A 19,947-nucleotide genomic window follows, 5' to 3' on the forward strand; every position below is an offset into this window, starting at 1 on the left:
ACTTGAAGCATTTCTAATGAAAGGGCTCACATTGGAAACCCTAGGCAATTTTCTCAATCGGGGACAATAGTCAAAGGGAAAATGGTTGGGCAACTGAAAATTAGATTCATAACGAGAAACACAAAAAATCACATTCTTCCAAGGGATGTTTAGAAGACATGAAACTTTACTGGGAAGGCTATCTTTAAGAAAGCATGGTACTGTGTGATATATTAACATGGTAAAAATTTAAATTATTAATTAAAATATCAGTTAATACAGAATGTATACATTTATATATTTCTCTTTTTATTCATATATCTTATCTGTATCCTGTGATATTACCTGGTGCCATAAAACATGAATTTTAATAAACCTTCATTGACTATCTCCTTACTATGTACCAGGTATTGTATAGTTTGGAAATTAGTTTTCTATTTTCAACATATTTTGATAGAAGAAGCAAGAACAAGCAAGCAGGAGAGGTCATCTGGCAGGTGAGGGTTCTGTCACCGAGAAACACACAGTGTAATAAATAATCGCATCATTAAAAGCTGTCATCTTTGCAAAGTACAGTAATTGTTCCGCAGATTCCCTTTACACATCCCCGTGAACCTGCGCGGCTGCACCACGCTGAAAGCGCCCCTCTCCTCCTGCTGACTCCAGCGCTCCTCTGTTCATCACTGTCGCCTCTGAGCGAGCTTCAGACACGCCAGGTGTGTGGTGTCACCTGCCTGACGTCCGTTCCAAATCCAGACACTTACACTCGAGAGTATTAGAGCAATAGATCTTCCTTATGACAACAGAGAGCTGACTGCAGGAAAGCTAAGCTTCTGGGAACGGCTTTCCGAGCACATCCTGGCTTCTTCGCGGGTGGAGAAAGCCTGACTAATTAGCTCAAGTCTTTCCAATGGGAGGAAGAAACAAACTAGTAAAGTCTTGCAAACAACCTGTCCTGCACGGCAGAGAGCTTTGAAAAGGGGCCATGTAATGGGGACTTGATCTGAGGGAAGGCTCCTGAAAGGTGTCCTGGGCACAAACTGCAGAGCACTGGATGCCTTTTCAGTCGGAAAGTGCCTCTTAAACATGAAGGTGCTTGTGGCCACACTATTTTAATAAAACCGAAAATGATTTAATCCCCCCAAAGGAAATTCTTACAATTTATTCTAACTTTAAAGAAGAGAAAAATAACCAATGTGCTCAGGGAAATTAGGGAAGTCATACTATAAATACAATTTTCCAATCTTTTTTCCCACCTGTATTTTGACCCTAGAGACCTTGTGGGGAGTTTCCCCAGCAGGGATCTTGTAAAAGCCAATGTGGGTGCATACTCCCCTGGGAGGAGGGTCAACTCCTTCAGTTTGTAGCATCCCTCATGATATTGGTATCATTTCCTCTTGCATGTACCTCCTTCAAAAGACTGTTAGCATATTTTTACACACAGAGCACCCCAACCCAAAGATGAGAAGCTTACTTTTCAGAAGGCACTATATTCTTAACAGAAGGTCTTCAATGTGTGCTTGGAAGGGCAGGGGAAGACCCTTTCTTAAATTAAATGAGTTCCATTGAAGAAGTAAAGTTAGCAAATTAAAGAAGTTCCAAGAACATGACACTTTTTATTATTTTAGCTCTCTTTAGTCTGCTCTTGGTAGAAGCTCAAATACTCTTGAGTCAGCTCCAACTCGCGGTGTCCCCAGGGTGGGAAGTGTTTGAGGGGGCTGCGCTCCACAGAGGGGCCACTCACTGGTCTTGGGGGAGTAGATCAGGAAACCTGTCTTCCAAGATGCTGCTGGTGAGCTAGAGCATTAACGTTTCAGCTACCAGCCTAGAGCTTTCGCTTCTTCCATCACCCAGACCCAGCGGCCCCATTTTAATCATCCATGATGATTTCCAAAAAAGTTATATTATTTCCCAAGGCTATCTGCCTACATATCATTGCTGGCATCATATGGACCTTGGCTCAAAGCAGAGAGTACCAGAACGGGGTTTACATGTGTTTTATTGACTATGTCAAGGCATTTGACTTTGTGGATCATAGTAAACGATGGATAACTTTGAGAAGAATGGGAAGTCCAGGACACTTTATTGAGCTTATGTGGAACTTGTGCATGAATTGAGAGGTAGTTGTACAAACTGATCAAACCACGTTTAACATCAGGAAAGGTGTGCATCAGGGTTTTATCCTATCACCATGCTTATTCAATCTGTACGCTGAGCAAATAATCAGAGAAGCTAGTGTATATAAAGAATAATGTGGCACTAGGATTAAAGGAAGGCTTATTAACAACCCCCGGTATGCAGATGACACAACTTTGGTGGAAGGGAAGAGAACCGGAAACACTTTTTGATGAAGAGCAAGGATCGCAGCCTTCAGTATGGATTATGGTTTAATGTAAAGAGGCTCAAAATCATCATAACTGGACCAATGTGTAACATCATGATAAATGGAGAAAAGGTTGAAATTGTCTTACTTGGATCCACAGTCAATGCTTATAGAAGCAGCAGTCAAGAGATCAGAAGGTCCAGGCATTAAGGTTAATCCACTGTATAAGACTTCTTGGTAGTATTGAAAAGCAAGGATGTTACTTTAAGAACTAAGGTGTGTCAGACCCAAGTCATGGTATTTTCGATTGCCTCATATGTATGTGAAAGTTGGACACTGAATAAGGAAGACCAAAGAAGAACTTATGCATTTGAATTGTAGTGCTGGAGAAGAGTATTGAAAATACTGTGGACTTCTGAAAGACAAACAAATCTGTCTTGGAAGAAGTACAGCCAAAGTGCTCCTTAGAGGCAAGGATGGCAAGACTTCACCTCACATACTTTGGATATCCTGTCAGGAGAGACCAGTCCCTGGAGAAGGACATCATGCTTGGTGAAGTGGAGGGACCAGGAAGGAGAGGAACATCCTCAAGGAGATGGGAGGACACCATGGCTGCATCAATGGCTCAGGCATAGGGACTATTGTGAGGACAGCGCTGGACCACTCAGTGCTTCAGTCTATTGTGCAGAGGGTGACTACGGGTCAGAACCGAATCAAAGGTACCTAACAACCACAACAATCTGCCTAAGATCTAACCAGTAGTGTATGTTAACAAATCTGATAAATAATGCATATGAGAAAATAAGGTCTTTTAATTGTTGGTCTAGTTTGAATTTTCTTTACTACTAATCAGGTTGGCTGTTTTAGTTTTATATATGTCATGTATTCATTTCTTTTTCTGTTAATTGCCCATTCATGTCCTTTAGCTATTATTCTTTTAGGTTATTTGAATTTTAAAAGCAATGTATAGGAGCTTCTTATACGTTAGCAGCATTCTGACCCCTTCAGTGACACAGTGAGATCATTGTTATGGTGCCATTTTCTTTCCCAAATCCCAGTACTTCTAACAACTTTTAATACTAGCATATTTATGCCTTAGATCTAACATCATTTTGACATGAAGCTAATTGAAAACAGTGAATTAGATGTATTTTATTCAAGAGATAGGAGATTGTGTGTTCTGTAGCTAAGTCTGATGCGTGTTATTGTAGAATTTCCCGGAAGCAGAGAAGAGAGACTGGAAAGCACTATGGTACAGAGTGTGCCATTCTTTAATGATCAAAAATATAATGTCACATTAAATAATGCATACTTGCTGCATATGTAATGCCACTTATTGGGTAAGTTGTTCCATAAATGCTCAAGGACAAAGGACAGAGGACAATCTAATGGATATTACCAAAGATGAACATGCTCACAATATTTTAATAATTTATTCATCAACGAGAGTAGCAGAAACATCTTAAAAGGCATGCTGATGGAAAGTCACACACAAAAATGTATCCATACCCAAGCCGTTCTTAGACCAAATAAATTAAACAACGTTAAGATATTCCTTTGCCTATAAACATATGATGGTTAAATAAGCTGCTAAAGATTTGAAAGTCAACTATTTGGGTTGGGGGAGGTAGTGGGAATGTAAATGTCTCCAACTTTTCTGGTAAGCATTGTCTGGCCCTGAAATTCCAAATCCAGGAGTATATGCTGAGGAAATCATTTGGGATGGACATAAAAATATTATCTTCCAATACTCATTGTAGTTTTATTCACATGATTAAATAAAAATAACTTAGATATTCAGCAATAGGGGATTGACTGGGTAAGTTATGATGGTCCTGTTAAGAATATTATACACATTATATATGACAATTATTCATTTATTCATTTTTTTAGTAGCTAGTCCTTACAGTGTGAAAAGCAATAGGCTGGCAGCAGAGGCTATAAAAGGAAACACAAGTCATCCTGCCATTCAATATTTATATTTCAACATTTAAAAAGAATGCTAGGAGCGTTGGCAAGTTAAAAAAACATAAAGAGTTGAAATATTACGTATGAGTATTGCAGAAAGAAGACGGAAAAATTAAATGTTTATGGAGATTAAGCTTGCATGTTGAGGGTGTTTTATTTTCTCTTTTGAGAACAGTTTACAAATACTCTATGGTGGCCATAGATTGTTAGATAAAATACTTAAGGTATCAAGGTTAGGTGACCTGGGTCTAGGTTTCTATGTGTCTTTTCTTTTTAGAATTCACTTGTTCCCTTTGCCAGTGATCATTTCGGAGGGGAAGCTCTTTTAAACTTTTCCCAAATTGTGGTTAACAGCCCCAAACGCAAGCCACAATTCCATGAGGCTAGATGAAAAAGAGAAAGTTCTTGAGTCTGAAAAAGATGATACCACCGTTGGATGAGTTGTGGTAAATGGTTAGCTAGAAAGAAGCAGGACCCGAAGAGCAAAGTTATCCTACTCAGAAAGTAGTACCACATGGACACGCTGTTCCTAAAAGTGGTAGGGGCAGAACACGGCAACATCTCTGGGCAGCTATTTAGAATGGTTTTCCTAGGGGCCCTCTAGGATTTGAAGGAACGATCCCTGGTCTTTTGAAGTTGAAGCTGTGTAGAAAAAATGATGCGATCCTTCCTGCCCACTCCACCCACACCTGTCCTCTGTGACCACTGAGAAAGAGAATCTTTAAAAAATTCTGTAAGCAGGATAAGACTTCATGGTAAAATCATTATTATGATTCAGAAGACATATCTGAGCTATAGGAGAATCATGCTTGAGAGAACATTCTTTCTGTTTTCAAGATAGCAGCAAAGAGGTTGAGAAAGACTGGATTCGGGGCAGAATGCAAAAGAATGTTGAAGTCCAGGCCAAAATCTCCTGGTTAAAATGTCCCTGGCCTAAAGAGGAGTAGGGACTCAAGAACCACAAGCAGCGCTTGAGTGAGGTTTGGACCCTCCGATTCCCATGCACCAGGGCCTCTTGGCTTTTGAAGACATTGACGAAGGCACAGGTGCACTGACCTGATGTGTTTATAACCGAGTTTGTTCAGACTGACTCTCATCCCACATCCTTCCCAAATGAGAGCCATGACAAGAAGCCAGTCCGGCAAAAAGCGCTAAGAAGAATGAGAGGGTTGGTTGGACTGGTGATGCGGGGAGAGGCTAAAGACAGCAGTTCTCTGCATCGACCCGGCTTCCCTTTCATCCGAACACAAGACAATTGCCTCGTGATACCTTTGAATCTTTTTGATAGGAGGCTTTTGTCTTTTCTTAATTGGGTTAATTTAAAAAAGTCCCGTACGTAACCAATCAAATTAGGTCATGTATGGGAAAATTAAATCTCAACGTGGATGGCTCAAATTTGTAGACCTGGAAGTGGCTTTGTTTTGGCATAATGGCTCAAGCTATAGTTCTATACCAGGGCCAGTTTCAAGAGGCGGCTTGGTTTGCTTAAAGATGGAATAAAAGTACGGTTTTCTCTGTGTCTGAGGCTGGCGGAGCTGATGGGCCTTCTGTTCTCACCCTTGGAATGGTGGCTCCACAGCTCTGCTGTGTCCTGGCTGCTTGGTTGGCTGCAACACCTCGGTGCATCCCCACTCACACTGGCTTTCCTGGGGACGAGAACCTCCCAACTTGAAGTGAGCAATTGAGCACAGTTCTTGTTGGCATCGTCCGGGGAGAAACTCAGGCCCCTTTCTGTACCACCTCACAGCTAGCTTCCAGACAGGCCAGCCCTCAGTGACTGGGAAACTCGCTGCCACTGAGTCAAGGCTGACTCATAGTGACTCTATAGGACAGGGTCGAGTTGGCTCTATGGGTCTCTGAGACATTACAGGAGCAGAGCGCTTCCTCTTTCTTGTGGGGAGTGTGGCTGGTGGTTTCGTACTGCTGACCTTGCATCTCGCAGTCTCGCGGCCCATCGCGCCATCAGGTAGTTCAAAGGCTGTCTTAGCACAAAGGCAAAATCTTGTCTAGGTCACAGCTTTCTGAGGGCTTCAGGAGACACCCCCTCCTTTTGCCCATTTGTTGGTTAGCAATATGGGACTGAAACTGTATCCCCTTTGAAGATGAGACAAATAATATTTCCATGAATTACTTTTGAAAAAAAAATTCAGAAATGAGGATTCGGTAGAATGAGCATTGAGAAGTCATGGTGTATTGCTTGAACTCGTTGATGAGAAGGTTTATGAGACTTCAGATGTGGAAAATTAGGGCTGAAGCAGCCTTAGTCTCTGGGAGGTGAGTGGTGCGGGCTCTGCTTTCTCATCAATGGTGCTGTCATCTGCAGGTGTGTGGGAAAGTGCATTTGTCTCACAAGTGCAGTTTCCTTTCATGGACAGGGAATGCTCGGACACTTTGGTAACTTTTAGAAAGAGATAGAAAAGGAAGTCTTATTTTAGCGACATCTAGGATTACACTTTGAAAGCACATTAAAATTGTGCTTTGAGGTGCTTGCAAGCGTCTGGTACTTCCTCTTGTGCATTCATAACAGAGGATGCTATTCAGCTATTTAGAAGCCTAGCTAAACGATAAAGCAGTGTGGTATCTATTTCAACCCATTACCAAGGTTCTGTTTTGTGTTGGGCTTAGGGCGGCGGAACTGGGTTCAGGAGTTGGCTGTGAGTCGCCTGTCTCCTGAGATTCCTAAATGGCTTGATATGCTCTGTCACTACCAGGAAATGGATGTTTGCGGACACAGTCTGTTCATTCACGGTTAGCAGTTTGCAAAGTCACGCGTAAAAAATGTACAGAACGGGCAGTAATTAATTTTTGAACACTTCAGGCATGCTCTTACCTAGGAATATTTCCATTGGCTGGAGGTATCCTTAGGTCCTCATCCTTCTCAGTGAACCTCACCTCAGCATATTTCCCCCCTCAAGATGTTGTTTTCCCCATTTACCATAATCCAGTGTTTCCGTTCATTATGCTTCCGTGCACTAATATAAGTCCACAGGGGCAGAGACTTCTGTTTGTCTGACTGCTACAACCCTAGGGCTTAGGAGCCGGAACAAAACCAAGCTCTCAGTAAATATTTATGGGCTGAAAATGGCAAATGAAATAGACAAAACTGAACATGTCACATTTATTTGAGAACCATCCAGAAATTTGTGAATAATTCAAACCCCAGTTTGAAATGGATAAAAAAAAACCCAGTTGTCCTTACTGCATGGTGACCCCATTCATGGGTGTCCAATTAGATACCTCTGGCCACACTTGAGCTTTCAATATTTTAGTCAGTAGTCAAATGCTTTAAACCCTTTGTCCCACTCATAAATTATCAAGGGACCAAGACACGAGGGTTGGACATACTGATTCCATGAATATGTGGAGTATGAAATAGAAAGGGGCCAACAGGTACACTAGGAAGGTGAGGTATCTTTGTGGTCATGAGGCTGTTCCCAATTGCCACAAACCAGCGCCACTAGTTGAACCAGTACATTAAAGGGACTCTTGTTACCAGCCCTGGATTTTCAATCCCAGAATTTTCCCCTTGGATCATTACCTGTTCTATGATCACCGCCAGTCATGTGTGGCGGGAAGCCTGAGAGCGGGTCTTGACTCCTGATTGGGAGAACCCAGCACCCATTTTCCTTCAGTGAAAGGATCAGCGAAGTCTCCATAAATGATTCTCGGCTCCCATCTCACAAGCCCGCAGGAGTCTGAGCGCTGTCACGACATTTAGCAAGCCCTCTCCTTATAGATTAAGAGCGAATAACAAACACTGAGACCTTCGTGATATTTTATTTCTTTAGCAGTTTTATTGGCAAGTGATTTAAATGTTGTAAACTGCAATAGTTCAATCATAGCAAGGAGAATTGTACAATCACCCCCACATCCATTTTTCTTTCTGTCTTTTTTATCGGGAGCTCCTAAAGATATCATGACATGTTACTGGGAGCTCTTACAGATGTCGTAACATTGCACAGTTCAATCACATCACGTAGTAGTGTTGTACAGTTGCTCCAACAGTCTGTTTCAACACATTTTCTTTGTCCTTGAACTCCTTGATATCAGCTCAAATCTCTCACTTTTAAGGCTCATTGGTTGACATCTTACAGTCACTTCCACAGATATAATCAATTCGATTCCTGTGCTTTCCATCTGGCCAGGCCCATATATACACTCACTGTTTATGTTGTTCAAAAAAAAGGTATTTGCAATAAAGAAGTCATTAGCCTTGCTAAATTCTATTATGTGATCATCAGCTTAGTTTCTATCACCAAGACTATATTTTCCAGCTACTTAATTCCATATTTTCAAACTACTGTTCCTTCTTCTTTGTTTCCAAGTTTTCCAATCGCCAATAATTATCAATGCATCTTGATTCTTGTTTGATCAATTTCAGATAGAAGAAGTTGGTACAATTAGTCAATTTCTTCATCACCAGCTTCATCAATTGGTGTATAAATTTGAATAATAGTTGTATTAACTGGATTTCCTTGTATGTATATAGGTATTATCTAATAAAAGCATTGCACTGCAAGATAGATCTTGACATGTTTTTTTGAATGCGACTCTATTCCTTTTGAGTTTGTCATAGTAAACAAAATATGTATCTGATTAAAAATGGCCATTAGCAGTCAATTTCAACTCATTAAAAACCAAAAACCAAATTCACTTCCATTGAGTCGATGCCATCACATAGTGATCCTATAGGACAGGTAGAATTGCCTCTGAGGGTTTATGAGACTGTAACTCTTTACAGGAGTAGAAAGCATTGTCTTTCTTCTTAGGAGCAGGCCAATGGTTTTGAACTGGTGACCTTGCAGATCATAGTCTAACTTATAGCCAGGACTACAGGGCTTCTCTTCAGCTCATTAATACCTCCCCAATATATTGATCTTTGTGTTCCATTTCTTTTTGATGATTTTCACTTTTCCTAGTTTCATATTTTGTACATTCCATGTATCAATTGCTAATAGATGTTTGTAGCTGCTTGTTCTCATTTTGAGTCTGCCCATCAGGAAATGAAGGCCTCAAAAGCCTTACGTCGTTCACATCATTACAGATGCCTCTACTGTGAGAAAGCAGCCCTTTCTTAGCTGTGTTTTGAGTGCTTTGCAACATAAAGAGTTCATCTTCCGGGACATAACTGACAACGTTATGCTATTATTCATAAGAGTTTCAGTGCCTAATCCCTCAGAAGTGGACAGTCTATTCCTTCTTAGTAGTCTGTTCTTAGAGAGGAAGCTCTATTAAAACCATTCACCAAGGGTGACACCACTGGTATTTGAAATGCTAGTGGCAAAGTTGTCAGTATCACAGCAGCCTGCAAGCCGCCACATTAGTAAAAAGTGATTGACAAAGAGTACTGGAGTGTTACATCATGGTGGAAAGGGTCACTTGTAGGAAGAACTGACTGTGAATGCCAGATTGAGTGAATGGAAGCCATGAGAGAAGATGTGACTGTGGAATGGGAAGAAGGAAGTAAGCAGAGTGTGATAGTTGGGTTTATTGTACCAACTAGTCTTCTATAGGAACCTGTGTGTGGAGTTTAATCAGGTCACAGTTTGATTGGAGGGCGACCCAGATAAAGACTTTCCAAGGCTCCAGCTCGTCTCTCTTCCTCCCTGGAAATCAGATCAGCATGCTGCTGTTTGACCTAGGTCTTTGTCTCACCCATGTGCTGCACTACCTGTGGGCTGAGCCAACCTGTGGATCCTGTTGCTAGTACTTAGGGCTTTTTTGAGACCTGCTTTGCTGTGCTTCCCTGAGTTTGAAATCCTATCCAGACCTGCTTCACTAAGTTCTAAAGATTGTTGCTAAAGATTGTTGCTGCCCCACCCTGCTGCCTGTGGGGCTGAATCTGCCTGTCCTGCCTGAGGGTAGACTCTGCTTTCTGCTTCCTTGACCTTTGCAGCCCACTTGAGTTGAAGGACCTTCAGTAGATTAACTTTCCTCTGAAAGTGAGTTGAACTGAGCCCCCTGTACTGCTGTGTGAGTTAATTAGCCATTGTATTCCTTGTAGCTGTATAAACCTATTTGTGTGTGCGTATACATATACATATATATACACACGTAGTCTTCTCTAGAAAAACATTCTAGAGAAGACTACCTAACACAAGGAAAAAACAGAGAGCCTGACAAAAGTGGCCTGGCACACAAGGCAGTTCGCATAATTTTTCTCTGGAAGGGAAGCTTGGATGACTCTCTTCTGTTGTGTGACCTTACTCTATGCTACAACCCTTTGTGTGGAAAGGAAGAAATAGATTATAATCTTAGCAGGCTCAGAATCACTCCACTTTATTTGGGTTTTATAATTTTATTGGGTTCCATTATTTTTCCAAGAAATAATGGGGTTTGGGTTTCCAAATGAACTGATACACAGACCTTCCTATTTCCTTCTTGTCTTCCTTGGTGTCAGGTTAAAATTTAACACAGAGTCATACCTGGATGCTATTGAACCTTGATAAGTAATCAAATTGGGCAGCTGTGTGGCAATTTTGATGCTGCACACGTCTGAAGACATTCTGTATTTAGAATGCATATTCAACATTTTCCTTCTCCCTCTATTCTTGTGCTCATATTTGTATGAACACTAACGTCATTATGGCATTATGGGGAGGCCAGAGGGGACAGGACTCACTGTACTGGGTCATGGGTTCTGGGAACAGCTCTGGCCCACAACAGACTCTATTGACCCAATAAAAAGTGTTATTAATCTTACAATCTGCCTTACAGGCCTGGGAGGAGAAATGAGGTAATGTCTATTTAGACTGTTGAGTTTCTTGGAAGAGTGACCCATTACAGTAATATGATTTGCTAATGACTTTGTTTATGTTGTAATAGTGTATAATTCCATTTCCCTAAACTTCTTTAGGTGCTTCTAGAATGCCTGTCTCGCACAGGGGAAGCAGCCCAGTTTTGAAAATGGGAACTGGACTAAAACTCTGAAAGGCCGCTCAGCTAATTGAGCCAACTACAGATTGCTGAGGAAAGAAGTTGGGAAAGGAAGGAACAGGAACTCTATAGGCTGATGATAAGAGAAGGGAGTTAGAGTGGTTTTCATAGTTTGTATTTTAGTTAAATACTGTTTTTCTAAGATTCAGTGTATCTTATAAAATATAAGTCTATCTGAATCAATGTAATAGTATTACATCCTTAATGACTTATCTGCAACACTGATCCTGCCATGCCATCTTTGCCTGTAACCCGTAGATGCTTCACCTAGATTTAACATGTTCCCTGGGCTATAATCTGGTCATGTAGTAACCTGTTTCTGATTCTACTGCCAGTAGTTCTATACAAACACTAGACAACTTACTGATTCAATTTAAAAACACCTAGTAAGCTACTAAATAAATGTTTTAAATTTGATGTGCAGATAAAGGAATAATCATCTAACAATAGAGAAATATATATATTAAATGGTCACTAAAAGTCTAACTTTTTGCATAGGATTTAGAGCAGAATTAGAACAGAATTGTCTTTCCATTTGGCTTCAAAGTGAGATGTTAAAGCAAAGGAGGAAAGTAGAGGATGTACACATGTCTGTCATCTCTGACATGACTATAAAAGTATAAGTTTATGTCACAATGAACTGTAGTGGACAGGTTTGTAATGGAATTGTCTTGATGCTGTGGTTCTTTGGAATCCCTAGCCCAGATTTTCAAAAGACCGTCAGTCTTTTTTTTTTTTCTTCCTTGAAATAATTTTATTGGGGGCTCATACAACTCTTATCAAAATCCATACATACATTCATTGTGTCAAGCACAGTTGTACATTTGTTGCTCGCATCATAGTGAGGTAGTTTATTGTGCCAACCTGGTCAATAAACACATGTGGGGTTAATTGAAGGGCAGGGGGATAAATGGCTCAGTGAGCCTCACCTTTCAAGTTTTGGGTCTCTTGCTTTGTGATGGTTGGACCAGGGTGCAGCTGCCTTAGCCAGTTCCCTGCTTCAGCTGGCAAGGCTCACTTCCTGCAAGACATCCCCGAGGAGAAGCTGCATGGACCTACCCTGATGCAGCCCTGGGTGCTGGAGCAGCCATGCGGAGACCCCTGCCAGTGCTGAGATGCTTACATGTTCACTGATTGGACTTTCATCCTGTAGTCTGCATCATAGTTTGTGTTTTGTGAGATGGAGGAAGACTTTTGTGGATTGGTGTTGGGCATATGGGTTAATGGGTTGATGTTGGACTTGTGGGCTTGGGCAGCACTGGGTTAGGATGTTTTCTTGATGTGCCTTAACCTTTATATAAAGCTCTCTCTTAAGCATGAGTTTCTGTGGATTTGTTTCTCTAACATACCCAGACTAACACACATAGAATGCATCCTTTCTTTTCAAGCACATTTGTACATTTATTGCCCTCATAATTCTCAAAATATTTGCTTTCTACTTGAGTCCTTGGTATCAGCTCCTCATTTTTCCCTGCTTCCCAACTCCCCCATCATGAACCCTTGATATTTTATAAATTATTATTATTTTGTCATGTCTTACACTGTCCAACATATCCCTTTACCCACTTTATGTTGTCTGACCCCCAGGGAGAGGGTTATATGTAGATTCTTGTAATTGGTTCCCCCTCTCGACCCCACCTTCCCTCCACCCTCTTGGTATCGCCACTTGTCCTGAGAGGTTCATCTGTCCTGGATTCCCTGTGTTTCCAGTTCCTATCTGTACCAGTGTACGTCCTCTAGTCTAGCTGGATTTGTAAGGTAGAATTAGGATCATGATAGTGGGGGCTGGGAGTGGAGAAATCACTTAAGAACTAGAGGAAAGTTGTATGTTTCATCATTGCTACAATGCACCCTGACTGGCTCGACTCTTCCCCATGACCCTTCTGTAAGGGATGTCCAGTTGCCTACAGATGAGCTTTGAGTTCCCACTCCACACTCCCCCTTATTCACAATGGTATGATTTTTTGTTCTTTGATGCCAGCTATCTGATCCCTTCTACACCTTGTGATCACACAGACTGGTGTGCTTCTTCCATGTGGGCTTTGCTGCTTCTGAGCTAGATGGCCGTTTGTTTACCTCAAGCCTTTAATACCCCAGACACTATATCTTTTGATAGCCAGGTACCATCAGCTTTCTTCATCACATTTGCTTATGCACCCATTTGTCTTCAGTCATCGTGTTGGGAAGGTGAACATCATGGAATGCCGATTTAATAGAACAAAGTGTTCTTGACTTGAGGGAGTACTTGAGTGGTGGCTCAATGTCCATCTGCCACCTTAATACTAAACCTATAAATATATGTACATAGATCTATTTTCCCATCATCATATATAAATATATTTACATGTGTGTATGCCTATATTTAGACCTCTATAAATGCCCTTTGCCTCCTACTTATTTCTTCGATTTCCTTTTACCTTCCTATTGTCCCACTATCATGTTCAGCCTTCCTTTGGGTTTCAGCAATTCCTCTCGGTTACATTGCCCTTGATCAAGCCCTATCAGGCCTCTTATACCCTCCTTGCCACCGATTTTGGATCACTAGTTATTCCCTTGTCACTGGGTTTGTTAATACCACTTCCTTTCCCCCACATGACCCGCTCCCATGTCTACCCATTGCTTTCTCTTCCAGTTTGTTTATCCAGCCTATCTTATCTAGATAGACCTGCAGAGATAATAATATGCACAAAAACAAAACAAAACAAAACAACAATGAAACCAATGATCAAAAAGAACAAAAAAAGAAAAACCTGTAAATAGTTCAAGGTCTGTTTGTTGACCTTTAGGAGTGTTTTCTGGTTGGAGTCTGATGGGGTGCCACGCCCTGGCCCCAAAGTCTCAGGATTTCCTTTCTGTGCTCCCCTTGCTGTCCTGTTGCACCCCCTTAGTGTTTTACCTCGGTGTGATTGGGCGCAATTCCCACACTGTCTCCAGTGTTGTCCCTTGTAGGGCTATGGGTCAGTGAGGGATGTCATGTCTCTTAGTGGTCCTCTCTGTGTATTGGCTGCTCTGAGTGGGGATATCATCCTCAAGGCTTGCTGGGCCAGGATGTGCTCCACTTTCTCTTCCTCTCCCTTCATTTGCTCCCATGTGCTCTGATCAGACATGTCCCTTTCCCTGAGCTGTAGCTTCAGTGTTGTCCTCTGAAGTAGATTCTTTTGGGGGAAGGGGCAACTGTCCACATAGTTGGGATTGGGGCCAGCCCCTCAGACCTCTTCACTGGTTCCCTGTTTTGTGCTGGCATGTTGCATTCACATCTTGGAGCACCAGGTTGAAATCTGGTCCCTCTTTCCCTGTGGAGATATAAACAATACTCTCCCCTTGGGTGGGTTAGTACCCTGTTCTCCTGCCACCCATTTCTTTAAAAAAATTTTTTTATTCCCCATCCTCCATTTTAGTTGGCTGCCATATGTATACCTGATTTGGTCTGGCCTCAGGTAGTCAGTTTTTTATAAAGAAATATTTTTTTAAAGATTAAGTTAATGAGGTCAAAAATAGTATTTATTCTCCTTCAGAGAAGTGACAATACATATTCTTTAAGAGTCTTGTGACTTTAGAGTAATTATACTAATCATATATCTTTCTCTGGGATTGGAAAAGTGTTATAATTTCATTTGCTAAATTATAGAGTATAATGCAGAGAGAATGTATCACCTGAAATGGAAAAAATAAATGCCAGTCAAATTGAGTTTATGTGTCTGCATTGAATTCCAGGAACATATATACATGGTTCCCTTGTTTGCTTCACAAATTAAGAAGCATGTGATGGAATTTTGTGGAATACTATGAAACTGTTCCTTAGAACAAGATTACTTCCTTACTGAAAATGTGTGATTCCAAGATACAGCAAAGATGTGGTAACATTCTGGGTCATCTGAATAGAACCACATTTTCCAATCACCACAGTTTGCTATCGTTTGTGCAAGCAGACATCTGATATCTCATGCAAAACTTTATGATACCATGGGAAAAACAACAGATCTAAAATCGATGGTGAGGACGGTGTCGAATGCCTGGTGGGGTTTGATCAAGGGAAATGTAGTTGAGAGGAATTACTGAGAGCCAAATAAAGGTCTAACATGATAATGGGACAGGAGGAAAGTAAAAGGCAATAGAGGAAAGAACTAGGAGGCAAAAGACATTTATAGAGGTATAAATATAGACATACACATATGTAAACATATTAATCTATAGCAATAGGGATACAGACCTATGTACATATATTATATGTTAAGTATTAAGGAAGTAGACAGACATTGGGCCTTTACTCAAGTACTCCCTCAACTCAAGAACACTTTGTTCTAATAGCCTGGCATTCCATTATGCTCACCTTCCCAACACAATTGCTGAAGACAAAATGTGTGCATGAGCAAATGTGGTGAAGAAAGCTGATGGTGCCCATCTATTAAAAGGTATAATGTCTGGGGTCTTAAAGGCTTGAAGTTAAACCAGTGGCCATCTAGCAGGGAAACGACAAAGTCCACGTGGAAGAAGCACACCAGCCTGTGTGATCACCAGGTGTTGACAGGATCAGGAATCAGGCATGAGAAGACCTCAAATAAAAATATCGTTGCAAATTATGGGAGTTGGAGTGGAGAACCAAAGCCCATCTGTAGACCATTGGACATCCCCTCACAGAAGGGTCACAAGGAAGGGGCGAGACAGGGTGCAGTATAGCACTGGTGAAATGCACAACATTCCTCTAGTTTTCCAATGCTTCCTCCCCACCACTGTCATGACTGTAATTCCACCTTACAAACCTGGCTATACAGGAGCATGTACACTGGTACAGATAAGAGCTCTGTACACATGGCATCCAGGACAGAGAAACCCCCCAGGAACAGAAATGAGAGCAGAGATACCATGAAGGTAGGGAGAGAAAAGGGGAACTGTTAGCAAGGATAGATGTATAATCTCCCCACCCCCCACCAAAGGGGGATGAACAACAAAAACGTGGGTGAAGGGAAACAATGGATGGTGTAATAAAAACAATTATAATATCAGCGTTCACAAGGGTGAGAGGGGCTGAGGGAGGGAAAAAAGAGGAGCTGATACCAAGGGCTCAAGTACAAAGAAAATGTTTTGAAAATGATGATGGCAACATCTGTACAAATATGCTTGACACAATGGATATATGTCTGGATTGTGGTAAGAGCTATAAGAGACCCCAATAAAACAATTTATTTTAAAAAATTGAACTAAAGAAAAAAAGTATGCAAAAAGCCCAACAAACTTTATGATACATGTACAGAGTTCTGCTGCTTGTGTAAATTAGTTCAGGCATGCTTAAAAAAAAGATTAAGGGTTTCCTGTTTCTATTGATCCTTGTCAGGTTAAAAAATTGATTTTTCACTTGAATTTGTTTCAGAATCGAAGCAAACGCTTGGAGAAAGTCCACGTGGTTATTGGACATAAATCATGTGACTTGGATTCTCTCATCTCGGCCTTTACGTACGCTTACTTTCTAGAGAAGGTGAGAGAAGTTTATGCTTTTTATATTTTAGTTCTTACATAACCCGTAAGGACAAACACTTCCTGGAAAAAATCATCAGCATAATATTTCATGCTCTGGTTTGTTGTTACAGAGAATAGAGTATTGCAATTTATGAATTGACAAATATACACCTACGAGATGGTAGGCATTGTTCTGGCTATTTTTAATGACTCTCTCCAAAAAACATTGTTTTCAAATGGTCAATATTTTCAAATAAAATAATACGGTATTTTCAAATAAAATCATTTCATTGCCATGGGAATTAGGAAAGGTAATGAAAGCAAGCATCTGAATTTTTGTTTCATTGTACCTTATTTTGTCCTCTATGGATAGTCTAGTCCTTGGGAGTAGAAAAATATATGCAGAATAAACTGCATCTGAAGGACAGAGTGTCTTGACAAGAATTCAGCCACAGAGCACCTGTTGCTCTGTCAGACCTGCCTGGTGTCACCCCCTGGGCTGCTTTTCCCTTGAGTCTCCACCGCACAGCAAGCTCGTGTTTAGTGAATGCTTGCCTCCCCTGAGCAAGAGCCATCCTCGTCTGAGGGCTCTGCTGCATGCTGGGTGTGAGTGCCATTGAGTTGGTTCTGAATCGTCGCTAGTAGAACTGAGTGGACGAGAATGCCCAGAGACTTTTCTGGGTGATAATCTTTACAGGGGGTTATTGACAGGTCTTTTCTCCTGAGGAGCAGCTAGTGGGTTCAAACCACCGACCTTTCAGTTAGGAGACCAGCACTTAACCATTGTACCACCAAGACTTCTTGTGGCATATGTATAGGGGTAGGAAGACTTGCCAGTAAATCCTTTAAAAATTTCTGTTCCAAAAAACTCAGTGGCTCATGGTAATATTTCACTTTAAAGCCTAAGAAAAAGCACAATATGAATGTCTGAGTGCTATTTTAAACGGAAACAAAATTTGTAATTTCTGGAGTCTGGATTTTTTAAATCCCACTTGTACTTGGATCCTTGGCCTCACAGTATGCCTAGCTGATCTAGAGTGATTTAAATTCACATGAGAACCAGTGTTCCAGAATGAGCTGTGGGAGGCAAGAACTGCTCTAGGGCAGCAGCTGACAAAAATGTCGGTGTAATCGTCTGAGCTCTACATGTGGGCTGTATATCAAATTTATCTTAAAATTTGTTGAACTTTATAAAGGAGATTAATTGGTATGGGGAGATAAATGTGCATGTGTCAAGACATGCATATAAAACACGAATCTTACTAAATGATCCTATTAACTGCATATTTTGACTCAATAAGGAAAAAAATGTTGCTAATTTGGTATAGTGGAAGCAGATTGATTTTTACATGGAAAAAGGCATGGATAAAAATCCTTACAAAGGAAATGACATGTTGCAACTACTAACAACAACAATGCTTTAAACACATACAATTGCACCCAACAAAAAAGGCGAGGAAAGGAGTTTTGATAGATAAAACAGGGAAGAGTGAGAATCCTCCGGTTGCCATGGAGTCAACCCAATTCTTGGCAGCCCTGCATGTGTTGGACTTGAACTATGCCCCATGGGGGTTTAGTGACTGATTGCTTTTCAGTAGTGGATTTCCAGGCCTTGTATCCAAAGTAATTACGGCTTCTCTAGAACTGCCAACATGTTGGTTAGCTGCTGAGTGTGTGAACCCAGTTCTATCACTCCAATCAGTAACCCAACTCACAGGTCAATGCTTACTCATATCAGCCCTACACAGGGACCAAAATATATGCTAGATAAAAATACAGAAACGCGTGGCTCTCTGGCTTGCTGCTTAGCATGGAGGAAACTATGGATTTACCGTAGGGCGATATCCTGAAATGTGTTATATTGCAGGGCCTTCCTCATAGTTTATTGACCGGTCCCCCCCTGGGTGTCCCTTTTGATTCTTCTTGAGAATCTGCTCTTCCTGTTTTCCTCATACCTTCTCAGGATGTTAGCAGATGGTATAGCAACATGAAGACAGAACTCTGAAGCTTCACATGCCTGGCTTCATTTAAACCAGCCCACCCATTCTACAGATGGGAAAACGGAAACTTGGAGAGGAAAATGGCTTTCTCAAAGTCACCCAGCAGAAGCTGAACTAGAACCTATGTCCTTTTTTACTCCAAGTCTAGTATAAATCCTGACAGGACAGCTCAAGCAACATGCTCTTAACTTAGGTATCAATTCCTCTTTTACACTCAAGATTCACTATCAGGTTTAGATACAGCTCTAGCCATTGATTAGGAACAAGATGAAGCTTTCTGCTCCCAGAGAAAATCCAGAGTTTCCACTCCATTCTGTAGGGCAGAGAATTGGAACCGACTGAATGGCAGTGGGTTTGGACTCATCCCTTAGAATCTGGTGGGGCAGTGGTCAGTGGTTAGTTAAAGTCCTTGACTCCTGAGAGGTTGAGAGTTAAAACTCACTAGCTTTTCCCTGGGATAAAGATGTGCCTATCAGCATCTGTAAAGATTTATAACCTTGGAAAGCCTAGGAGGCCATTCTACTCAGTTACTATGGTTACTATGGGTTGGAATTGACTTGACCATAGTGAAATTTGGTTTTGAGGTTGGCATCCAAATCCACACAGCAGTTCCGCGGGAGAAAGACCTGGTGGGTTGCTTCTGTAAAGCTGGTAGTCAAGAAAAGCTGATAGATCACTTCTGTCCTGTGACACATGATCGGGAATTCACTTGATGGTCCTTGGGAGTGGTGTCCACCTTTATTTCTTCACCGCCACCTTAAATTAGGAAAATACTATAAAATTCCTTATTACAGGAGGTTTTAAAATAATATCAGGAAGCAGTAGAAATCACAAATCTTTTCATCTGTGGACCAGGTCTGACTTATGGAGTTTTTATAGAACTTGTTGTATATGGAATTAAAAACAAACAAACGAAACTCACGGTAACAATTAGATATCACAGATTACACTTTAAAATGTACATCTGTAGCTCTTATGAGTAATGAGAGGATTTTTCTAGATGAGGCCTGGATTTCTGCATGTAAACAATTGGTCTCAGCTGAGTGACAGATCCCCCATTTAGACAGGATATATGAGGGGGTACAGAAAAGCCCCAGAATTGTGCTGGGCAGAGCAAAGCTTTCATAGTACACATTTTTTCCCCTGCTAGGTGAGCATCTAGCAACTCGCTCTGAGTTAGTGCACCCAGTGGCATCACCTGGGAAGGTTCTCTTTGGTCTCAGTGAATTTTTTCATAAAAGCAGTGTCACTCAAACCTCATTTTTTGTGATGGCTGATTTAAAAGAA

General features: G+C 41.2%; 1 protein-coding gene across 1 annotated transcript in view; it reads left to right on the top strand.

Moving 5' to 3' along the window:
- PRUNE2 (prune homolog 2 with BCH domain) overlaps positions 1-19,947 on the top strand; it is a 308,041-nt gene that overhangs the window by 36,230 nt on the left and 251,864 nt on the right. Inside the window, exon 3 of the mRNA XM_075559541.1 lies at positions 16,575-16,679. Coding sequence (XP_075415656.1) covers positions 16,575-16,679 — 105 coding nt within the window. The remainder of the gene's footprint in view (positions 1-16,574; positions 16,680-19,947) is intronic.

The sequence above is a fragment of the Tenrec ecaudatus genome, chromosome 10 (genome assembly GCF_050624435.1).
Source record: "Tenrec ecaudatus isolate mTenEca1 chromosome 10, mTenEca1.hap1, whole genome shotgun sequence".
NCBI lineage: Eukaryota > Metazoa > Chordata > Mammalia > Afrosoricida > Tenrecidae > Tenrec > Tenrec ecaudatus.